This window comes from Vanellus vanellus (genome assembly GCF_965231255.1).
Source record: "Vanellus vanellus genome assembly, chromosome: 16".
NCBI classification, from domain to species: domain Eukaryota; kingdom Metazoa; phylum Chordata; class Aves; order Charadriiformes; family Charadriidae; genus Vanellus; species Vanellus vanellus.
The window spans coordinates 12,579,936-12,605,490 of NC_138921.1; the positions used below are offsets into that span (position 1 = coordinate 12,579,936).

At 38.4% G+C, this 25,555-nt stretch overlaps 1 protein-coding gene across 1 annotated transcript in view; it reads right to left on the reverse strand.

Annotated features, from left to right (window-relative positions):
- Positions 1-751: 751 nt before the first annotated feature.
- AACS (acetoacetyl-CoA synthetase) overlaps positions 752-25,555 on the reverse strand; it is a gene marked incomplete at its 5' end in the record, with an annotated part of 42,940 nt that continues 18,136 nt past the window's right edge. The window contains 14 exons of the mRNA XM_082491758.1: positions 752-2,133; positions 5,098-5,300; positions 6,154-6,212; positions 7,117-7,186; positions 8,761-8,886; positions 9,383-9,496; positions 10,843-10,965; positions 11,148-11,212; positions 13,563-13,687; positions 14,767-14,847; positions 18,592-18,739; positions 19,406-19,487; positions 20,047-20,161; positions 23,981-24,078. Of these exons, the coding sequence (XP_082347884.1) occupies positions 1,996-2,133; positions 5,098-5,300; positions 6,154-6,212; positions 7,117-7,186; positions 8,761-8,886; positions 9,383-9,496; positions 10,843-10,965; positions 11,148-11,212; positions 13,563-13,687; positions 14,767-14,847; positions 18,592-18,739; positions 19,406-19,487; positions 20,047-20,161; positions 23,981-24,078 (1,547 nt within the window). The 3' untranslated portion in view covers positions 752-1,995. The remainder of the gene's footprint in view (positions 2,134-5,097; positions 5,301-6,153; positions 6,213-7,116; positions 7,187-8,760; positions 8,887-9,382; positions 9,497-10,842; positions 10,966-11,147; positions 11,213-13,562; positions 13,688-14,766; positions 14,848-18,591; positions 18,740-19,405; positions 19,488-20,046; positions 20,162-23,980; positions 24,079-25,555) is intronic.

Consider the following 25,555-nt stretch of genomic DNA (forward strand, 5'->3'; position numbering starts at 1 on the left):
CTGGTTAGCTCATTTTCATACTTTTCTAATGGGTGCTTGGTATTTATATTATCACATTTATCATGCCAGGATGGTATATTGTCTGACTTGGTACAGTTCAGAAAGTCAAATGGAGACCAGCTCATTTAAAGTCTCATTTGCTAATGAGGCATTTCTGCATCCTGCAGTGAATGTGGAGCCAGTGTCCACAGTGACTGCGTTCTTTTGATTCAGTCATAGACCACCTGAGAGGGGCTACTCCTCTGCTGCATTTATAGGGACTTTCACTCTTACTGAATTATTAGCAGCTGTATGTGACATTCTGCAACAGCCTTCAGCTTACTGGCACAAGCAAGCTGAAGTCTATCACAAGGTGGAACAAATATACAATTAACTTTTACTAGCTGCAGCTAAACATGAGTATGAGCATCTAGATTTTGTCCTAAATAGCAGAGTATCCCTTCTGGCAACATTAATATATCACAATCTACAACTTCTTACTGTACTGACACAAGGCATATTTTCAGCAAGCTGTCTTCCACTCCTGTTCACCTGTGACCTTCTCAATGAGCCAACCATGCATACAGCACTAGCAGCAATGTTTTACTTGTCCTGGGCTCTGCATAAGAAAAGAGGATGAAACTTTCAGAGAACAATAATTTTGTAGTGGGGTGGACTTGGATTAATACCATTAAACTGTAACAAATTGAGCTAAAAACAATTCCATGACACCCAGAAGGAAAATAAAAATAAGACAGTAACTGAGTGAAAGTTGAAACAGATGTAATATATAATAAATATATATAAAGAATCAATTCCTTTCAATTAACTCTAGCAGTGCTGAATGCATTCAACACAACTGTAAGTACATCCACGATTTTAATGCATTAAATACTTAACCCACAAAATTTAAATAGTGCAGGAGATATCGAATGCCAGAGGTTCGGTACAACTACTGCAACTGTATTTTATCAGAAACAAAACAATGGTTTAGTGCTTCCATTTTACTGTTTTAGTATGCTCATTACAGTATTTTTCCCTTTATAAACTGGAAGGATACAGAGCTAGAAAACATTTTAGTCTTTCACTTTCAACATGACATTTCGTTAAAAAAAGTTACAAAACCCATCAGCTTTTAATAAACAAACACACCAGAATTCTTCAACTAACATAACACAGGATTGTTGCCTTACAGACAATAAAGAACTTCAAAACAAGGAAGCAAAATGCTGTCTTCAACTGCAATGATGTTAATCCACAGTAATGACAGTAAATTCCATGGAAATAACCCGGAGTCACACCAGGAATAAGGATGAGGAGACTGCTCCCTCACCTTCTGAACCCCCAGAAGTCTAGCAACTAAAAGCTTAAAACAATAAGAAGGTTACACCACAAAAATGAAGCAGCAATTATCTTCAAGGGTACCGTGAGATATTTCAAGACTGAAATTATTCTGAGTCAAGTCAAATGGGTTTAGTGCATTATGATTTGGCTTTATAAAAAACATTTGAATGCACACTAAATATAGAACACTCACGTGTCACAATCAAGTAGTTAAAATCACTGTATATTCCTTACAGGTGACAAACACAGATTGAAAAAATGTTGCTAAAAACCCAGTTTAAAAAAAGAAAGTGAACATTTTATGAGAGAAATATTCTACTTGCAACTGTAACTTATGCTATCGGTGCTCATGTTGATGGGCTGCTGATGCAAGTCTAACCAGAAAAGATGCACTCCTATATATATATATAGAAATCAAAACAGGCAGATTCCTCCTTCCAGGCTGGAAAAAACTCCAAGATATATGGCATATTTAACCAATAAAAGGGAGCTAAGCTTTACCCAAGCCTTTCATAATGCACTTAATGAAATATTTTTTCTTTTAAAAGAACCACTGGTATTAAATAGAGCTTTTTCTTTACATACAGTATTGGTATATACAAAAATAAACACAGAACAAAGACAGAAGCAAAAAAAAAAAAAAAAAACACAAACAAAACGAAACGAGTGACTTCAGAAGTTCTGTAATTCAGGAATATTTTGGTACAGGTCCAAAGTCTCTGGGTTTGAGAAAGCTCCTCGCTGCTCAACTTCTTTCCCCGCAATTATTTGCTTCACAGCTACTTCCACTTTTTTCCCATTTATCGTATACTGAAAAACAAAACCAGCAATGATAAAATTACACTTTTCATGTAATAGCTTTACGGAAATATTCATGAACCCCCCACCAATCCCAGAATGCAATCAAAATTTAGCACAGTGTCCTCCCTTCTGTTACACTTGAGGCACCAGAATCTTTCTTCTGCAAATCACTTTAAGAGTAAGTTGAATTCAAAGAAGAGTTTACATGTGATATTAGTTTATTACTCCTATGTGGTAATACTGTGAGAACCTGATCAGTCTCCAACTTAAACCAATGAAACCAGACCAGAATCATGGTATAAACACTAATAATCTTCAATGTTTTATGTTCTGACACATGCAATTTTCAAACAATTTTTGATTTTCTAAGGATGGGCTCAAAAACAAAGCGCAACTCCATTGAGCTTTGGGAGAAGAAAACCATGAAACTCATGTCTTAAATGGAAAGTCTTTTTCTAATAGGCCAAAGTGAAACACTGATCTTAAATGGTCCTCTTCATTTAAATTTTTCAAAACAAAACATAACAGATGCTTCACCTCCACCTATGAATCACACATTGTTACGTTGTGTGACCCTAAAAGAAAGGGCATTGCAGAAAGAAAAAAACCAAACCACAACCCAAACCTAATTCTTCTATTCTTGGGATCAGGCCACTAATTTCTGACCAGTAAAGTACAGTAAGGAAGAACTACTCCAACGTTAACAGGAACTGTTATGGCCCATTTTAGATGATGATCTCTGCTTTTACAGGCTTTAATACCACCTTCCTTGGGCTCGTACCACTGAGAAGTTTTGGGGGACAGCAACTTTGAAAAGCTGACTTCCAAATATCTCCTTAGTCTTGTCTGTCTGGTCTAGAACAGAAGTCACACTTGCTTTACTACTGAATCCGCTGATGAAGGAACTCAGGCTGCTCTTGGCCTCCAAAGCCACCGAAACCCCTGAAAATGGCACCACCATTTTTCACTAGAGATCTTTCAGAGCCAGGCTAAATAATCCTCAACTCAATACACTCTTGCAATATTGATCTTGACAGTAAGTTAGACTTTTCCTTATTAAAGCTACTGAAGTCATGTGTAATCCTAGCCTCCTGAACCACCTTTATCAACCACTCTTCCTCCTCAACAATTAGCAACCTCATTTTCTCAAGTGCTCTGACCAGAACACCTCAGTGGCCTACAAGGGAACTGTCCCCTTTAAAAAATAAAAATCAGACTGACTGTTCAGCAAAGCAAATTTGTTTACTTTTATCACTAAACATCTTGTAGATGGTGACCAGAATGCTTATCTGGTCACAACAGGTCTAGAAAAGCTTCCACTAAGAATCTGCAGTATTTTTTTTACCACCTGGATCTCTCATTAAAAACCTTGTATTACTAAAGTCTTAATTACTTCAACTCAGCTATACTATTCCTACCAGTACACAATGTCAGTATACAGTCAGGATTAGATTGTATTTTCAGATGAAGATTCAAATACATTTTTAAAACTAGCAGAAAATAGACAGAGGTTTCCCTTCCAAGCAAAACTTTCTTTGAAAGATGGCAGACAGCTTTGATCACTTTACCACTGGCGTATTTACCTGAAAGGTAATTAAAATTCACTCAATTGTAAATTCAAAGTGTGAACTAATTAATGATCTAAGCCGGTTTTCCTGAGGGGCAGCCCATCACAAACGCCTCACTGCCATCAACTTCGTGCTACACATTCAGGTGGTTTACAAGGTTTACAAGTCCAACACTTCATGCAGAAGCTAAGTTGCAGCCCAGGAAAATCTAGACTTCACTGTTTAACAGGTGCAGGGGATTTTACGCTCAAAGATGACTTTTAGAGCCAAGTATTATTTGCCTACAGTGGCCTGTAACAGAAGTAACTCAACAGATCAGAACTAGATCGCCGTGTGCACTGTAGAGGCTGGCAGTCCTGAACCCTAGACCACTTTCACATGGAAACCTACACTGGCAGTAAATGGGTATCAGAATATCAAACGAGCGGTCTGAAGTCTCAAATCTTTTCTCTAGGTGCACTCAAGTCTATGAAATATGAGTCTACGAAAGAGTCTATGAAAGAGTGGTCGGGCATTGGAATAAACTGCCCAGGGAGGTGGTTGAGTCACCACCCCTGGATGTGTTTAAGAGGCATTTAGATGTGGTGTTGGGGGATATGGTGTAGGGGAGAACTTTGTAGAGTGGGGTAGATGGTTTGACTCGATCCCAAGGGTCTCTTCCAACCTAGACAATTCTATGATTCTATGTGCAAATAGGACTTGAGACAACTACACTCTGCACCCCCATTCTGCTGCTCCTAGAGCTGTTGAGGAGACTCCAGCATCACAGAGGACTATAAAACAGGCATTCCCACTAAGGAGTTCGTACAGCAAGAAAGAGCACTGTAGAGTAACGCAGCTCTGGAAGACTGGGCATGCAGAACCTTTAGCTATACAAATTTCTCTCCCCCTGCTTGTAAGTACAAAGATTTTATTTTAGTTACTGCTACAGTTAAGACAGTGACAGAGCTACGTTTAAGGGGCTAAACAGATAATAAAAGTGAAATGGTTTACAAAATGATTTCATAAATTTGCTCAGTGTTCTCAGCTTTAATAAGAATGTCACTTGTAACGGGAAAACCAAACCAAAATAAGCTTATGGGCAGCCAGAAAAGCTAAAGTTAAATTACCTTTTCAATATTTTACTTTAAAAGGCTTAAGTATATATTACTGAGAAAACACAGCACATTTATAAACTGAAAATGGGCATTTTTAGGTATTGTTAAAAAACAAAAACATGCTTAGCTGAAAAGGAGATGAAACGGTGTTGCTAGGCAACATAGACAAACTATTTATAAAGCTCGAATACACTTTTGAGATGCTAAAATTTCCACGCATGTGGGTTTGAAGAGCAATGACAACTGCTCCTTAATTACTATTCAAGGTGACAAAGAAAAAAAAGTAGGCAGCATTTTTCATGACATACCGGAATGCCTTTGGTTTCTAGAATGAGGCTTGGAACATGCCTGGCAGAAAGCGCTATACGTATTGCATCTCGAATTCTTTTCACCAGATCCTCGCTGAACGTATGGTTTAATGCCATCTTCAGGAAGAGTATCACCCTCTCTTCTCCATCTTTGTTGTACTGAGGGACACAGAGGCTATCAGAAACCTCCTCAAAGGCTTCAACTGAAAATAAGGAAGAGTCCTTATTAGCACCTGCATTTGTGTATTATTCTGGATACACATTTTTGTGGTTGCACCAAAAGAAATATCACCTCTAGAGCTGCAAATGCAAAACAAACATCCTGGCTAGGTTATTCTACAATATTCTACAGCTTCCCCGCTGAGCGCCCTGAAATTTTAACTCCTGCTCAGGTGAAAAATCCAGGTTTAAGGACTATATATATTTAAGTCCAGGACAAAAAAAAAAAAAATTGCTGTAACTTTTGGGACAGATAACAAGCTTTTACACTAAGCCTTTTTCTTTGGCTTTCCTCACAATCCCCATTGCAGCATAGACATAAAACATGCCTGATCACACAAGAACAAGGAGAGGCAACAGGTCCTTACATCTCATATTAGCACCTTTCACATGATAGGCCTCCTGTGAAATATAAAGCACAATCTCAAGGACTTCTTCTAATCATTAGGAAAGACACAATAAAACTAGTGTCAAGAGCTTCTCTTGGGGGAAAAAAAAAAAAAAAAAAAAGCCTCAGAAATTAGGTATTCTTCTATAAGTCTGCATGATATAATTAGTCTGTAAGGCCTTATTATATGAAAGCAACATCTTATGAAGAACACATCTCAACTACTTATCTCCAGTCCTACAGATACTTCAGGAAAGCAAACAATTTAAAGTCTAAAAACCAGAATTTTACTGTTAATGCTAATATGCTCTGTACTGACTTTCATTTTAAAAACAAAAAATTGAGAAGTGGCCTTTTATTACTTATTCCTTCCAAACACCTTTATTGTGCTTGCAATTCAGATTTAAGGCAATGTCATAGTTGAAAGAGATGAAAAGTTAACTTCATACCTATGTTATAGATTTCAGAACTTCCAAATCTTACTCCATTTGGATTTAAAGTGCCATCACTGAAAAATCACACATAAAACAAAGCATTAGAATGTGATTAGTTTGAAAAGAGAAAAATTGATGCAATTAACAAAGCCTCTCTGCATTTCATGCAGTGAATATGCAGCCACATTAGAAACAGAATTTTAGAAGAATTTGATTCAAAAAGGCATTTTGCTCATTAGAATGAAGTTGCACAGAGAACCTCAACATTATATATTCACCTTTCTTAGTCCTTTTCCAGTAGCCTACAAATACACCCACCCCCCCACTGATAACAAAACAGACCAAGAATCTTTGTAGTACTCCACCATATTGCAATTGTGTATTGTTACTTTCCAGTCTTATAGCTGGAACTGGTTTCACATATAGCATCCTCACACTGTATGTCTGTTGAGTAGGTCTGCTTGTGGCTATGCCAGACACAGCTTCAAGGCATTCACTCAACTTTGTTTCAAACAGCAACTTTTAAATGCAAGCAGAAAAAAATCACCTCAATTGTGATCTTGAATGTCTGTGATCACTAACACAAGTGCAACTTAATATCTGACCTTCTATAATTAAGCTTTGCTGTCAGGCAAGTCAATGGCAAAGCCAAAACCAGAAGAAGTTTCCTGATTCACTGCCTTGAATGTGCTGCACTCAATTCAAACTCTTATAGATGATCATTATAAACTATGCAACACAAACCCAAGTCCAATACTGTCTTGTGTTCACATATACAAAAGCAGGGTAGAACTTTGAAATGGGCTCCCTTCCCTATAATCCAGCAGCTCTGGTTAATTTAAGGGTTGAAATCCACAATACTAGATTTAACAAAACAAATATAAAGCTAATAGACATGACTGAGAACCACGTACATTGTGCTCTAATGTGAAGTTTGCAAATTTTTTTACTCAGAACACTTTCACCAAAATACTATACCTGCGACCCAGCATGACAATTCCTCCTGTCTTGGGATTAATTTTGCAGTAATCACCATGGGCCCAAACACCTATTAGAGAATGACAAAGGTTAAGCAGCTGATTTCTTATTCATCCAGTCACAGCAGACATTTGTGTAAGTCAACTCACATAACTTCATAAAATACATACAAAAATATAACATCTCAGATATACTTTGAGAACTGCCCACAGCAAATGCAACAGTACTTAACTATGCAAACAATCCACATCACATTTACTACAAAGAGCCAGCACACAAGAAAAAGTAGGTCACATATTAGGATCAAACCTTAGGTTATCTTCTGAATTGCTTGTTTGCATGACTATAGAGCAGCCTTTAAAAAACAGAGGAATTGCTGCTCTGAACACTAGACTGCAAGACTCTTCCACAACGGTAACAATATTCCCACCAGTCTTTCTGGATCCACTTTTATGATGTACAATTCTGCGCAAGCAGCTTTCCAGGCTTGCACAACAGGTCTCAATTCCCTAGGGAGCTTATGTGCTTAATGTCCTTGATTTGTGCTAATGTAATATTAGATTTGACTTCTCAGAGCCAGAATAACTTTAATATTATCTTTAAGATTGATACCACTACAGCAGCCTACCACAAACAGAAATACATGCCAATTCTACTCAATTTTTTCTAAGGAAAACACAAACCTCAATTATTTGCACATAAGACCATTTTCTAATGTAACTGTTACCATCTTAAGTCCATTTACAAGGAAAGACAAAAGAGGGGTTTCAGACAGAACCTCTGGACCACAGTGATTTCAGTCTAACCATCTTCACACTTTTTCATTTATTGTTGTCAGGCTTACATACAGACTGCAGCTTCCATGTTCCCTCAATTTTCCAACATGATTATATCCTACTGCACATCCTGACTTCTCTTGTGAATCCACTTTGTATTGCTGCTATTTGTGAAAGAGCTTCCATCTCCAAAAGAAGCAGCTTGAAGTCCTGCTCCTATAAAAGCCCCTGCCCAGTAGGCAGCAGGGAGTTCAGCATCGCTGTGCCACATAAGCAAAAGCTCTGGATGAGCAGAGTCCTCCACAATTACCAGGAAGAAAGCCTCCATCCCACAGTATCTGCTCCATTACTCTTACCACCGCTGGAAGACTGTATGTGCAGAATATGCATGTCTGAGGCAGCATATACTTAAACCTCATGCTAATGAGGTAGCAGGTCAGCACTTATCCCTTAGGATTCACTCCTCCAGCTAGGCAGGAGCAATCTGGCAGAGGTGCAGTAGCACTCATTAATGGAGGATTGCTCCCTGACCTATTCAGCACTTTCATTTCACACTCCTACCAAGCAGTCTATGTCTGCACCACAGATTATCAGGCTGTTACCGTTGTATCTGCCTAATGGGAGCAGGAGCAAAATGGGATTGGAGCTTTCCAGAGATTCTTATTAAATTGATTTGGATCCATATTCAAAACAAAGCACTAGAAAACAGATTATGAAACATGCTGTGGAGTTCTCACCCTGAAAATCTAGATTCAAAGCCGCACCTGCCTATCACCGGGCAAGAATAAACCTGTACCTTCCAAAGAACAGCCATACAACCTATATCCTTGGTCAGTTTGAGCAATATCCCAAGCCCTTCATTACATACCTGGGTATTTTGAAAAATAAGCCTTCCTGTACTTGTTGCCATTCTCATCATTCCAGAAGTGCGTAGGCTGACAGGGAATAGGCTTGGTACAAACCAGCTCTCCACTTTCACCCCAAACCGGTTTTCCTGTTCATAAAGAAAGAGGCATTTTCTGCATTTCCCCTCTGTAAACAATAGAGTATCAAAGCAAAGAGCATCTACAGTTATTACTCACATGCCAGATGTTGATGTAGATATGAGCTGTGACTGGTGGTCTTAACAGCTTGTGTTCAATTCCTATACTCATCCCTAACTTAACCTCAGTAATTCAGGAGAGTTACACCACAGGGCAGAAGCCAACCTGGCATCCACAGCAACACAGCTAATTAGCACGCACACCAGAGGCTAGAATTTGGCCTTGATATGCTTTAGCAGAGTAATGGGAAAGGGCCTTTTTACACACTGATTATCTTCAGAGTCCTATACGATCCAGATCGGATGTATCCAGATCCAGGTTTTATGGAATGTTTCCAAAGTGAAATCGCCCATGTAACAGCTGACTGTCTACCAATCTGATGAAGGAAACTTCAGGTCACAAGTATTGCATTTCATAAGTGTGCATGGTATTTTGGATAATAGTTACCTTCATCATTCCATGCTTCCACAGCCATTCCAAGATTTCTGGCCTGAATTTCTCCTTTGTAAACTGGAATTGTTACATTCTGACCCATGAAACATGAAATTATATCTGTCCCACCTACAATAAAAGAAGTCCATTTAGAATACACAATACTTTTTGGAAATAGCAAAACCAGAAACTACATAAGAACTCTAGAACAGCAAACTGCCTCCTTTGCCAAATGCTTCTGACCCACATTAAACAAAACAGTATTATCTAGAATGTTATGTGACTTTTATTAAAAGAAGGTTTCTTTTATTTCATGTCTTAATACATGTATGCCCTCCATGCAGAAATATTCCTTAGGGCATAACTTTTCTTCTTCCAGCAGTTTCTTTAATCTCATTTAAGGAAATTTCCATTTATATGAGTAAGAAAATAAACAGGCCCTAGTTCACAGACCTAGATATTTAAGATCACTTAGAAGTGTTTTCTAGTTTATTTCCTGTAAAGTAACCAGACAAGCCATTCCACTCAATATTTACTTAGCCTTTATATATTGTTGTCATTAGCACAGGGGGGGCAGGGAAGGTGAGGGAGGTGAGCCATGCCTATAGGATGAACAGTTATCTTAATAAAACCAGATACTATCAAAGTGCTTACTTAACCGGAATATTTATAGTGCTTATAGGACTTCAAACCAGTAGAATTGTAAGACACAAATTAATCACGTTAGCTTTACTGACAAAAAGTCTTCTGCATTTGGGACTATTAGTATCTATATAGCAGCAAGTTCAAGATTCAGCACTACTCTTCCTAAGACTAGAGTCAGAGGTGATTTCAGTAGCAGAATAGTCAGACTTTAAAAAAAGTCAAACTGAACTGAGTTAAAGCACCCTTTTTTGAAGTCAGTCCTCATTACAAAGCAGAATGAGTTCTATGGTGGACCTTATGTGAATAGCAGTTGCCTCAGCTAGCACTCCTCACAACAAACTGCACAGTATGTGGGCTTGATATTTCTCTAATTATGTAATTTACAAAAAATCTGTCTGCAGTGCCAATTACTTGGCACAAAAGAATTGAAATGGGAACATGGAAAAACCTCTCCAAGAGGTATTTTCTGCTAAAGTCAGCTATTTGCAGAACAGTATGTTCTGTAGGTTAATACTCTTTCTTGATCTTACCCTGCTACCCCTAAGGACAGCCAGTCAAAATAAATGATCCTGCTTAAAAAAAGCTAAAACCCAAAACATTCACCATGTCAGAAACATTCCACCTAAAAGCCTTTGAGTGTACAAGCTTCATTATGGCACACTGAATTATGCAGAAAATCTCTGCACCAAAAAGACAATTAATTCCAGTTTAACTATAACCAAGCACTATGCAAGGCTTAAGCCTCCCAAACATACAGCAGCAAACGGGAAGAATGACATGCACAGGCAACGAACAGAATTAGTAAGGTGCACACAGCACAAAAGCATCACCTGAAATGGATCCCAGGAGGACACTGCTTTTTATGTGTTTGTACACATACTCATAGCTTTGAGATTTGAGCGGTGATCCTGTAGACAGTATAGTGTGGAGTGTTTGAAGATTGTGTGTTTCACCTTAAAAAGTAGGGAACCAACAAAATAGGTTAAGGTAGACTTTTTACAGGAGTTTGTAACTATTTGTCACTACAATACAGAATAATTACATAAAGGACTTCGTGAAAAGACACAGAGCCAGAAACTGGAGAGGAAAGACAAGAGGGAGGATAGAAGGGATTCAGTAGGTTTTTAAAGCTTACATGGTTTTAAATTTTTCTCTTCTAGCACAGCCAGCCACTTTGCCCCCGTTCCAAGGATGGTGATCCTAGAGGGAAAAAGTTACGTTTTGCATATTTAAATACACTAAGATTCTAAAGACCTGCAGTCCCCGCTGCAGTAGGCAGAGGCATTGAGACACTCTATACATTGATTAGTCAAGCAATGCAGTCCTTTACATAAAGACTTTGCCATTTCAGGGTACAGTTTAACTAAGAACTCCGAAGACAGCGGCCCATGATTTTCTCTTCAATACCTGTTTAGTTTCCACTGTTGAAAGTCAGAGTTGCAGGTGCCTCACTGAACATGAAATTTGGCCTAGCTAACTGAATTGAATTCTGCCCTTGCAAAACATGTATTCGGAGCTCTCCATAATTAAAACTTTAAACAATGGCTGTACCCTTTGCCTCCTCTGTCGATGGAAGTGCTAGTTTAATGTTCCTGCTGACTGTCAGGAAATCCTCTTCATTGCATTCTGCTAAATTATTTTAGATTACGGCAATAAACTCACTCAAGAAAATGCAGAGACAGATACAGATAAGGGATACAGCCTGAGTGCAGGGAACACGGGCAGTACATACATCAGTAGAACTTAAAGTAAGATCCTGCTACCTTTGCTCTTACTCCAAAGGCAAGATGGAAGGTAGAACAGCTCTTGAGATAATACAGTTCCAGAGATGAAGAGGGGGTTATTTCAACACTGTCAAAAGAGGATGTCTTCTTTGCCTTCTAGATGGATGACAGTTACTGAGAGGCTGCCACCTCTTTGGTAGGTACAGGAACAGGCTACTTGCACAAACACACCGGTGCACAGAGCTATTTATGAGGTACATGGGACCAGCACCATAAAAGCCCACAGAAGTACATTGTGGTACATAACTGGAGAAGCAATCATGAGAACTATTTTTACTCTTGTGTAACTTTTTTACTTTCCTTCCATGCTTCAAATTATTGCTTCTTTTACAGTTAGAATACATAATGCTTCTCTGTTTATTTTTAAGCTGTTTGACACTTCCTCTACAGCACATGTAGAGCCTGGTCTCCTATTATTTCCTTCCAAATGCTACATAATTGGGGGATGGTGACAAAACACAGTTCACTTGAACAGATCTTTAATTGATGTCCACTTAATTCTTGTCATGCAGTATGAGATATCTTGATGGTACTATAAGAATATGCTATCTGAAAGAAAGTATGGTACATCTTCAGAGAAGTAACGTAGTCTTAACATGTTGAAGCCTTTTTTAATATGTAACATATGACTGAGTTGGGAACAGACTGCATTATCAAGTACCACACAGATGGCCACCACTTTTAGCACCAGATTACAGAAGTGAGACATGCAGACACATTTCAGTTATCTTCACTTACTTTTGGCATGTAGAAACAATGCTTAAAAATAAGCCGTGTTATTTGTCAATTCTAAATTTTTGCCTGTTATTCTACTGGGGCTATTTTCAGGGGGTAGGGGGTGTTTTAAGTTTGTGGTTTTCTTTTGTGGTGTTGGGTTGGTTTTTTTCTTACTGGAAGCATTCTGACTAGGCATTAACCTTCAATTAGAATAGCAAAATTTCAGTCTTTAAATATTACATGTCACAAAAGACAGTGAAGTTTAAATTATTAATTACCAAGAGTCAGAAAGTGGATCTTTTGGCATCCACTTTCCACCACAAATGAATTAATTTTAATTATCAATTAAAAATGACACTCATTTTACTAGTAATATAATTTAGATCTACTCCTTACATCCAGTTGGCAAAACAGGGAAGTGTACAAAGCTAAATACCACCACAGGATTTTATAGCTGTTTATCCAATACCTGTCATTTCCCTATGCTTCCAGAGAGGGCACTGTGAGCATTTTTAGGGACAAAGAACTGCATAAAACAACGAACAGCTTGACAGAATTAAGCATTATAGATTAAAAAGCAAAATATGAAAATATAAGCAACCCTGCTGAGCCTTTCCAGTCAATTTATGTCTTTAAGTCAAAGTACTATATTGAGTCTTAAGTTGAGCTGCTTGAAATAAAGGATTCTTATTTTCTAAGTTCTGAGTGTGCTGAGAAATTACTCTTCAGATTGCTCCCAATTACAGCCTTTTGAAAAGGCTGCTCTTGAAAACTGACTATTGAACCCAAATTCTTTGTTTGCCTGGAATCCAAATACTTGACTCAAATGTGAAACAATCAGCTCTTTGTCTCTTCTGGTCTCTCTCAAAGACTGTTTTAGCACAAAATTTTAAGAAGTAGTTCCACTCAAGGCTAACCCAAAAGCAACTACATCGTGCTACATGCTAGTTTCTGACCAAGGGAATAACACCTTTAATGAGGTTGCTTGTATGCAGTCATTGTAACAGGAGCAAAGACCATTATCCTTCCATTTCATGTTCCTTACATACCCTAGTCTGTCAGTTAAGTCCCAGAGCACATTTGGTGATGGAATTAGAGGAGATCCATCATAGAGGACCACTGAAGCTCCTGTGGCAAGTGCAGTCACTAACCAATTCCACATCATCCAGCCAGTCTGGAGAAAAAAAAAAGAAGGTACCTACATTAGTTTCTATCTTTGTCAGCTAGCTGTCCGCTTTCCCGGCAGCTCTATCACAGGATCAGGCGTGTTGCTTGCTCTGAGATGCCATTAGACATGATACAGGCAACTAGAAAGTGAGGGACAGGTGTAGCTTTTGGCAAAGTCATCTGGACCAAAAGCTCCTTGCTGTTATGCAAGAGGTGCCATCTTCCTCCCCACTTTCCTTGCCCAAAGTTTTCCTGCTTTAAGAAACTGTTAAACCAACAACTCAGTTTAGGGCCATCTCTGCTGATTATACTTAATTGTACTATTTAGGAATCAGAAAGTAAGGCTGGCGCACTGTTTATCCTCTCACCTGTCCCAAGACTGGATCAGTTACATGTTCATCTAACTTATCCTTACAAATACCTTACCATATGTCCCCGTACACAAACCTTTAGAGCATGAGTCAAGAAACAGGACAACTTTGGGACAAGGTAGTTATAATGACTCTTCCATGGAGATATTACAAACTGACTAGTAGTGTTAGAGTTCAGAAAGGAACTCATGAGGAAAGACATTAGCCTTCTCAAACCATTACAGTAATAGATGACTTTGGAATATTTTTCTTTACCACAGCATTAGAAAAAAGCCACGACATAACTGAACTCCTACATAGATCAGTTTTATTCCCTTTTCTTTAGTAAACTTAAAGTTGTGCAGCTTCTTTCCTCCCCACCAAAACAGAAAGACAAATTCTGTGGTCCATCCTTGCATGATACAGGAAGGTGAAGCCTGTTTTGCAGGTCATATCGATGAGGCAGTTAGATCATTAAACCTAAGAGACTGTAAAAAATCAATCCATTTTCCTCATTAATTAGATCAGAAACATTTAACATAGGTTTGACCTTTCATCAGAAAGGTCCCTGTTGCATTTTATTATTCCACCTGATTTTTTTAAACTCAGTTAAATAGGACAATCCCTTGCAGAACTTCAAAGTACATAAAAGTATACTTGTAGGAAAAGCTCTCCCATCTTTATAAGAAAAAGATATTAAAGTATTTTTTTAAATGCCTTAATAAGCCACACTTGCCGTTGTATAGTACATAATAATGTCATTGCTGGTCATGTTGCCATGAAGAATGTGTTCCTTCAGATGCTGTATTAGCGTACCCTGAAAAAAACATAGTGAAAGAAAAAAAAAAGTAAGTTCACATAAATGAAAAGCAAAACTCTGACAGCACATTAAGACTTCAAAAAAGCGTAATGTTGTCAATCCTTCACCGGATATACTCCAGGACTACAGGCAAGTGTTTCTTTTTAACCACAGCTGAAGTAAATCCCAGGGCCTATCTACAGCAGCAGCAATTGCATTCTCGATTCTCTCACATAACTTTTCAGCCTCTCTCATTAGACCTCAGCAATTCCCCCTGCACACCACTTGTAATCCATGGAATAAATAACTTTGTTCACTTCCAACTCTGCCCAGCCATCAGAGTTGCAGAGTACTCCAGACAGGTTATAATTTTAACAGCATGGTTTTACCAGTCAGATTTTCCAAGATAAGGCCTTTGACAGAGATTCATTTTCAGTATATCCAGGCAATGAGGAATGAAGGACCTAGAGCTGCCATAAACTGCAGCAGCTGTTATACGTAACACTGTTTATCCAAACTATCTTATCTATTAACATCTAGGAGACAAAAGACCTAACTATACACACCTCTTGTAAACACTGAATGACTAGCAATGGGGAAAATCTCACTGCTCAAAGTATCAACATTAACAATAACGTAGTTAAATATATTACTTCCTTTTTTCTTTTGTTGGAAATGCCACTGAAGTACCTTTCTGATCATCATTAAAGCATAAATTGTTAAGATAAATAAGTTCACAAACTACTTCACTAAGTCACTGCAGTGAAGTGACAAATTAATGTGGTTGATTTTAAAATAAAGATGTTTTTGCATTTATGCAAGGAGTTACAAGGGAACTATTAAGAGCCTCATAAGCATGAAACAAGATTTATGCTGAAAGAAAATAGATTACAGATAAACACTTGAAATGAAAAAGGAGAGTCATAAAACTGGCACATGCTTTGGGAGAAGAGGCAGAAAACATTAAATAAAAATAAAGGAGTAAATCTTATTTTCTCTTTGCAGCTCTAAGGATGTGGGTCTGAGTTCACCTGCTAGTGTTTGAATACACTAAGCTGTCACAATGCTGCCACCTAGCAATAGCTACCATTATCTACATTTAAAAATTAAAAAACCATCAGGATTTAGAAATAATGTATAATTTAACTGTTAAGGTTGCCAAAAGAGTTGGAGGTGTTAACATAACTATTCCATTTATAAAAGCACATTGCCTCTGCAGAAGAATCTGAGAGAGCCACACAAAGTAGTGAAATTAAAAGTCAAATTCAATTAAAATAAATATTGGCTTTCTTTTTCCTCCATTCAGTTGTTGCTATTACAGTTTTGGAATGGAAAGGAAGTTTAACAATGACTTTAGGTAGAAGCTATGAACTATTCCCCTGCAAAGACCTGGTAACTCTCAGTCTGGAAATAAAGGTATTGTGGTAGAAGGCATAGCTATTCTGAAGAGCTAATGGCCCAAGATGCTCTCTCAAGTTTATTTATAGGACTTGTTTATTTATAGGGCTTGTATGACCCTCAAAATAAATCCTAAGCATTTAGCATTTCATGACAGATCTGGCAGCTGATAAAAACTTACTGGTCTGCTTGTCTTCATTGGGCTTAACATACGGTTGATAAAGTGCTGAGCATCTGGAGTGTCAAAAAAAAAAAAATCCGTAGGCACTGCTGCTCCTGAGCCACACTATTGGCACATAAGAGACCAGTGCTAAGTGGCTACATAGCTGAGATTGAGCAGCTACTCACGGCTGCTGGCTCTGGTCTCAAACCAGCAGTGTTCTCCATAGACCATTCACAGAAAGAGTCTGAGCATAAAAATCCTCAGAGCAATCTGCCTACAGTTAACACAAGGAGTCTGTAGCAGCACAGCTACTTAAGCCCAGGTCTTGTTGAGTCCTTCTGATGGATAGAAATTAAGTGATTAGGATTTTATTTAAAAAAAAAATCTTCTTAGATAGTTGGGAATACGTAATAACTGAAAAGGGGCCGGTATGAATAGGGTAAGAGGCAGAACCAGCATTTTTAGGACTTCAGAATAACAATTACTCACTAATGTTTTTCAATAACCCTCCAAATGTCTTTCTGTAGTACACCAAATTGTTGAATACAACACAGCTCTGCTTCCAAGACCAGAAAAAAAAAAAAAGTCTTACTCCCTCTGAGGTGCTACTTTTTAAATCCTCTCCTATGACCTGACTTCACTATTATTTACATGTTATTTCACTGTGTGTCAAGAAAACAGACTGTGTGCAGAGAAAACAGACCAGAAACATACTGCAGAATTAGATAAACCGAGTTGTGAATTTCAAGTAAGCTGCCTATTAGCATCTATAAGCCACATATCCTACTCAAACCATCATATTCTCTCCCCAGCAACGATAAGTAGTCTGTACTTAAACTCTAAGGTAGGTCCGTATGAACTGAAAAGATGACTCAGAGCAGAGGCATGAGATTAAGGGCAAGCTAAGCAGCCATACAGGTAACATGGGAAGAAAGACTTCACAACAGAGAAAAGTCCTGTTGCGTGATTTACATGTGTTTTTCATCTCCCTACTGTTTATCATACATTACTGAACAAAATACCTGCCACAATTTTGCTAATCCATCTTTGCAAGTACTTAACCAGTCTAAAGCCAGCACAGCTTCAAAACAGCTGCCAAACTTCAAAATACAGCTTCTTTCTTCTTCACAAACATAGGACTTGTGTCCCAGAGGGACCATTTTATATCACGTGCTGCCTGGTATTAATCTCCTGTTGACAATATATAAGCAGAGTGTTTACAGGCAGCATGGGATTTGTCTATGGGCAAATCCTCCAGTCCTTGCCATCAGAGAGACAAGAACTACACACTGTGGGCCTAACAAAGTGATCCTGCCCTCAGGCTACCTAGACAACTCTACAGCCAGTCTCGCAAGATGCCCATACTGACTTTCAGAGCAAACAAACAATAGACTGTGGCTAATAGTTGTGCAGTTTCATTTATACAAGCTGGTACAAGTGTGCTAGACAACATATTCTGCCTGCCTAAAGAAAAAGCCCTTCCTTTTATTAAGGACTATACTAATGGCAGAGTTAATCATTACTTCTGACTTCTGGAGTCTCTTCCTGACCTTTAATAAGTTGCCTAGAACAACTCTGAGAACATGAATAGTAAGTGGAAAGCAGGGGAGCACAGATGATTTTGGCAGTAACATCATATATCTTTAGTCACAACAAGGCACTGCCTAAAGCAAAGCTTCCATTTACAAAGCAAAACCTACACCCAGAGATGCTAACCTTCTGGCTTCCCTCCTTAAACTAGGATCGATGAGGATCATGTGCCCTGAACTGACAGACATAAGGAGTAAAGTTTAAGGTCAAAAAAATTCTAGATAATAAAAACTGTAAGCTCCCTATGGGCCTCAACTGACAGAGGCCAAAAATCAATTCCAAGCACCCAATTCAAGTACTTTGGCCTTTTTTCTACAAGAATCAGTTGGGCCAGTTCTAGTGCTTTTGTGACAGACACCTGTTCCCAGGAAATAGCCGAAATCTCCAAAAGCTCTCCACACCAACCTCTCAACCAAATTATTTGATACCCTTATTAATCCATATTTGCTTTCCAACAGTCACTTACAAATAGAAAGTTTAATTGCAAGTTACTGAAAAACTGTCAACAATCAATTCTTCCTTAAAGTGCATTATGAGATGATACTGTTAAAGGAAAAATGTAACCCAGGTAGTTAAATATAGATAGCGCAGCTCCAGGAAGTAAGACATACCCCTGCTGAATGAACCATGCATTTCGGTGCCCCTGTTGTGCCTGATGAATACATGATAAAGAGAGGATGACTGAAAGGCAGCTGTTCAAACTCCAGCTGGGGGGCCTGGTCTCCTTTCCCAGTAGCAAGGAAGTCTTCTAAAAAGACACTGCATAAGATGAGAATAAAGGAACATTAAGTGAAAGCATTACCCCAGCCCATATATAAGATTACCTCTGTATCTAATAGTTCTTTTACAATAAAATATATACTCAAACTATACATATTTTTATTCCTAGTCGTTCTACTACTTGTCTGAATTGCTACCTGTTTTGTTTCCTTTTTCTGTTTTACAATAAAGCATTAGTATAATATTGAGATGTAACACAACAAAGTCAAACCATTAAATCTGCACCAATGATCAGCTGCCAGCCTTAACAGCTCAAAGCACGCTGGAACAATCTGACCTTCAACACAAAGTCTGGAACTCAACCATTTCCAAAAGGTAATCCAGACCAGTAAATAAGCAAAACAAATTTTCTCTAAAAATGTTCCTTAAATTATTAATTGTTCATTTCTGGAAGCCACTTTCTTCTCTGCTATATCCTATTGAATTTTGCCTTCATTTGAGAACCATTTATACCAACAGTGGTTTTGTACATTGCTGCACGTGTTTTGCACCTACTACTTCTGTTTTCAGTATGAAGCCAAACCCATATTAAGAAATCTGGCTAAATCTAGCTTTTGCATGTTCAAGAGGTCAGGCAGTTTCAATAGCTATCAGAATCCATCCCATCCCTAGTTAGGACAGTCACAGCTCAGAAGCTCCCATTACCTGTTTGGAATATTAGAAATATCTATGGTTTCTCTTGATGAGACGTATGGAATCACCACCACTTTTTTTATATCCGGAAGCCCTAGAAGAAGAAAGAAAAAATTATTCCTACATTCAGGTAGATAAACCGAAGGTCTTTTCTGTCTGATTGCATCATACAGTGTAAAGCATAAAGTAACAGAAATTATTCTGATGCACCAAGTATTGGATATAGTTTTAAGTGTTAAAACCCCCAGAAGACTAAATTGTTACCTAAGGCAACATTTCCTCAATACTGCCAGCCTTTTAAAAAGGCATGTGTAAATCTGCAAGCTTTAGTGCTGCAATACCTCTTAATTGGTCTTCAGCAGCACTTCACTTGGGCTTAAAAAAAAGAAACAAAACAGTCTCAGAGTACCTGTTCCCCCAATTATACTGCTGACTAATTTATGACAATATACCTAAGCTAAAAAAAGACTTAAAATTACACAAACAACTGGTTTTTACTCAAATCAGTTCTGCAATTCTACGTGGCCACAGAGATACTGCAAAGGAGGAATGACAGTGACAAGGAGTCAGAAGGACACTTTTAGTGGCAGCGCAGGCTTTGAGCACTCACAGAACTACAGCATAACTAGACAAGATGGTACGCAGTGAAATACCTTTTACCACACTAAGCAGCTTTTCCAAGTGGTTGTGTTCTTTGCCATTGTATATAACAGCTTCAACAGAGAAGATGAGCTTAGGCTGAATTTGGGAAAATCTGTCCAGCACACCCTAGGGACAATGAGAAAAACAATTTAAAATTAATTGCTATAGTAGGAAGACCCACTGGATGCTAAATGCAAAACTCAATTCAAGCAAGGAATAAGGACAGGAATTCAGAGTTGTTAAAAGACTGCCTGCCTGTCTTTCACTCACCCAGGTACAACACGTTTGTAACAATCTATTCCATGACCCCCAAATATATCAAACAATAACAAAGATAAGATCACTACAGATCACAGAACATCATTCTCTGAAGGATCAAGTTCCCAAAGCTATCGAAGCAGTTAAAAATTCCCCTTGAGAATCAGACTTACAAACTCATCTAAAGAGGATAAGCACCTAACCAGTGGGAGCAGGAGTTAGGCACCAAATTTACTTGAAGGCCCACAAGACTCCCGCCTGCATCTGCCAGCGAGTGCTCTCTGTGCCCTTGTAAACTTGCCCTAATGCTGCTTTGACAATGTACCAGCAGTCTGGTACTCTGCATGGGGGAAAAATTGAAAAATACTGGTGTTCTGGAAGACGCATATATCATATGGCAAGGTGGCACTTCACATGAAGTCACAGCTTCGTTCCGCTATGATTAACAAAGGAAACTGTACCACTGATTTTTAACAGAACAGCTAGATACCAAAAACACACACATACATACCACCAACAAAAAACTACCACAGCTCCTTTAGAACCTCTGGGGCAGGATACATTCAAATGCTAAATTTTCAGGTGTCTCCTCCAGCTCACACTGTTTTCAGGAATTTACCAGCTATTATCACACGAGAGAAAAACCCTTCTGGCATTTTTTTTTTTTTTTCCAGGCACACTGCATGCAGCAGCTTACCAAAAATGGATCTTTTTGTATTCAACAGCAAGAAGCAAATCCTTTTACTAAGAGCTCTCAGCACAGTTATGTTCATCCCTCTCTAGCTACATTACTTGAAACATTAATAACTACAAGATTACTCAATACTATTAAATTGTCAGCTAACTGTTCAAGAACCACGTCCTAAATCTTGTTGCAAAAAAAAAAAAAAAACCAAACACACACAGACTTCAGGCATGTGCTCATTCTTCCCAGAATTCTTTATTCTCCTGCTTTGTTCTCTACTTTGCAGACAAAATAAGAGAAATTATTATCAAATCAAAAGATGAATGCAAAAGTATCACAATCAACTGAGCTCTATCAAATTCCTCCTTTCTGAGCTGGGCTGGTCAGGGTTGCAAGAAAGCCGACTGCAAAAGTACAGAGGTCCTGTCCTGACAACTTCTCCATGTTATCTTTTTAGGAAAGCTCACAAACAGCACAGGTAAGGTACACAAATATGACTAAATATAAATGTGCAACTGTCTCTGCTGAATACATCACTTAACCGCTTTCCCTCCTATCACCCAAAGTTGCATTTCCTTTTCCTTGTTCACATCATAAGAAGATACAGTGACAGTGCACTGACACCCAATTTTATCAATTAGGTTTTTTTTAAACAAAAATCACCAGAATCTGTTTCTGTGGCAGATGTTTTCAGGAAGCCCCTAATGCATTAGCTAACAAACTCAGAAATGTAGATTTAATTAATACATTGAAGTTACTCTCTAGGAGAGTATGAAATAAAATTTCCTGCTCTTAGGTACGTTATCATACTTACTTCTTTGTACCATTTTCAAAGAATGGACCAAGCAGCCAAATTACACACAGCATGTGCATATCTATGCGTGTGTGCATGCACATACACATTCATGCTGAGCACAGCGCATACATACCCCATATCCATGCGGCCTGATGTTTAAAAATGAAGACCAATGAGAGAACTAAGGGTACTCTAACAGAAAAATCAAATCTGAAGAGAAGTGTGAATCAGAAACAGAGGTGGCTACAATTCTCAGGGTCTTACTAATCCTGCTAACACACCCAGTTGGATTCATTAGCACTGGCAGGATCAAATCCCACAGGGCAGCCTGGTGTGATACAAAGGGAATACAAACAGATGGAACATGTAATTGCTATACTGGAACTTTAATCCAACCAGATGGCTCAGCAAGGAATTGCTTTCATGAAAAGCTCAGGTATACCAGATACGGCTCGTTCTATTTGATGAATTGTGCAGGACCCCATGAATGGAGCTGCACTAACTTTGTTAGGGCTCACAGAAGGTTTCTCACAGTTCTAAGAGCAGAGCCTCTTTTTAAACTTAAATATCCAACAATTCCTTATGCACAGGCTGCAAAGAACCACTTCCTATTAATGTAAGTAAATGGACAACAGGGACTAGCGAAATTAAGCAAAAGCTGCCAAGAGTGGCATTCTGCGTGGGAGGGAGCTCACTGGTTCTCTGACAGCAGACTTCCCAAACACTTGTGAAGTCTTTGCATGTATGGCATTCAGAGCCTGCAACGTGTAGGCTGTTCTGAGAAGTGACATTTCTAAGCTTCACAAAACATATATACACAATTGGATTTGAAATGTTGAAAACACCACACTATTTCCCAAAACACAAACAAAAATCTTCATTTATGTTAACAGGACTAATGCAACTGCACAGAAGGAGGAATATCTTTCCCTTAGGGTGAAGCCAATACCCCTGGGGACCTCTGCTGATCTCCCTCAAGATTTTAAGGTTTGAATTCATGCCAACACATGCTGCCAAGCCAAAGAAGAATAAGTGATATCGATGGCACTGCTGCTCCAAGGCTAAATTTCATTAAAAAACTATCACAAACTAAATAAAGCAGGGCACTGAAAATAACAGCACATCAACATGGACAGAAAACATACCAGTACTCTGTAATGCAAGCAAAATGAACAATCTTCCCCCTCATGAGAGATCAAATCACATTGCAAAGAAAATACTCCATACTGTCATTTTCTGAGCAAGCAGAAAATATTTGTAGAACAGATTGATCATTACATGCTGTGATGATTTTTTTTTTAATCATTTTTTCCAATGATACACCCTCAGGTGTAAGAAAGTGGAATGCTGCTGCCCTCTAGTGCTAATCGAGAGATAACAGTTCCATATATTTAACCAGCTCCTGGGATTAAACACTGAGATTGAGGGTACGTATCTAAGTTTTTTGGTATTTTGGGTTCTGCAATGCACAAACAGCACATTCTCCAAATACTTTCATGCAAAATTTTAGATAAAAGAAAGGTTCAACGCTCCATTTTAGAAGTGATTTGTATCTGTTGCTGCTTATAATGCATGCTAAAGACTTTCCAAAGCAAGCAGAAAGTATTCCCAAAGCTTCCAGGACACACTGTAACATCTGTTTGGATATCATGGTATTTTTTACCATATTTTACACACAGCATTTATTCCTACACTAAAAAGTTAAACAGGTTAGCAATATTAGCCTGAAATTCCTTACCTTGTTGGCAAATGTAAAGCCTTCTGGTAAAGACCAACTGGGGTGCTGCTCAGTTTACCCACACAGGGGACAGAGGAAGGGACTTCGACAAGGAAACTGGATTGTGGCTAACCAGCATGGGGAAAGTTATGGGACGGAAGGGCCAAGCCCCAGACAACTCTGTTGCATTGCTGCTCATTTGCACGTTTACTATAATAAAAGCTCACCAAGACTATGGATTCCGCCTGAAAATATCCCAGCAGTGAGTTAGCTTAAGGTACTCAAATTACTATGCTGAAAGTCATTACTGACAACTGAAAATATGGGTTTTCATTCAGTTTGTGGTAGCTAGAAAAAATCTGGAGTACTTGGCCATACCAGGAGGTGGCAGTAAGACTAAAGTGAACTGACTATCTGCCACTTTATCACCTCCACATTTGTCTGAAACACAGTGACAGCTTTTCTGGAACACGCAATAAGGCTACTCACATTAATGCCAAAGTCTGGTGATGTTGAACTCCAGATAGCACCAATACTTGCAGCAGCCAGCATTGCTTCCACCGCATGAATGCTGTTTGGTAAGTAACCTATGGCAGAATTTGAGCAGTTAGAGATGGAAGAAAAGCAAAAAAATATCAAATCTTACAGTAAATACAGTGTACACAATACCCAGTTTAAACAGATAAAAACTGAAAAATCCTAGGCTGAAGCATCCTTTAAAGTCTTCCACACAATCACAATGTCCTCCTTCAAGGTCAGATCAGTTACACAAAAAATTAAAATAACTCCATTTATAAAAATAGTTGTATCAGTTTTTATATCTACAAGGTTACTCCCAATTTACAAGTGTTCCTCCTTAATTAATGAGACTCTCAGGATAAGAGGGCAACACACTGAAAAGAACTGTGAGAGTGTAAATTTGTGGACTGAAGAGGGTACATAGAGACTAACGCAGCACCATGTAAGGGAATAGAACAGGTCTATAGAAACAGCCATTACAGAAGGAACAAGTATCTGCAAGGAAAGATCATAAATACTCAGTTCAAAAGCAGAAATTCAGCTTTACAAAACTAAACATTCTCTGGTAGAGACTGCCAGAATCTTAAACACAAACAAGCAAAACCAGTGTCTCGGTTGATAAGGGAATAATACAGTGGGACAAGCCCTGGAACACTCCCACACAGATGTAGCTCTTCAGGTTCATCTCATTAGCTTGCAGCAAGACTTCAAGATATAATTCAGTTTATCAAGGCATACAAAAGGAAATTAATGTCAGGAAAGTTAAATTTTCAGTAGGCTTAACTTGAGCAACTCTCCAGAAGGTGCTGGGTACCCGAGATTGACTCTCAACTGATCAGAATCCAACCCACAAATGAAAACATGCAACTGAACTTCACAAGCTACCCTAAAGTAGATCAAAGATCTGGAGTTTCAGATCATCGTTAAGCAACCAAAAAGATGTCCAAGTACTTTAAAAAAGGCACATGACAGGCCTAACTGCAGTACTTTGACATCTAATTAGAATTCAGTGTTTGAAAGCAAACTTAAATGACATTAAAAATGCCTTCCAACCCCTTTAGTAAGAGTGGTGAGCACTGACAGATCTTGGACTGCAGTGCAAGTTGCAGGTGCTCCAAAAGCACCTACCAGACAGCAAAAACTCACTAGGGCTAGGCCCCTTTCAGAGAAAGATATTTACAGCTGTACTTTTCAGGACAGGAACTAAGATCACAGATCTTAGTAGCAATTTCTGTTAGATTAACCTTATCAAGTAGGAGGGTACAGAGCTTGATTTTTGCCAGTTTGTCTACACAGCTTAAAAAAAAAAAAAACACACACACACACTACCTTTTTCCAACTTCTTACAAAGTAGGCTTTACAAAGTAATTTGAACTGAGATTTTTCTTCACAATTCAAAAAATTAGTGAAATCAGTTTCTTAAACTAGCTTGACCACTTCAGTTAATCTGTAAACTGCTGTGCTTTAGGGAGTAGCAACTTTGAATGATGACTTAAGCCCAACAATTTCTGGAAAAAAACACAACTGTGAATAAAAGCCTCATAC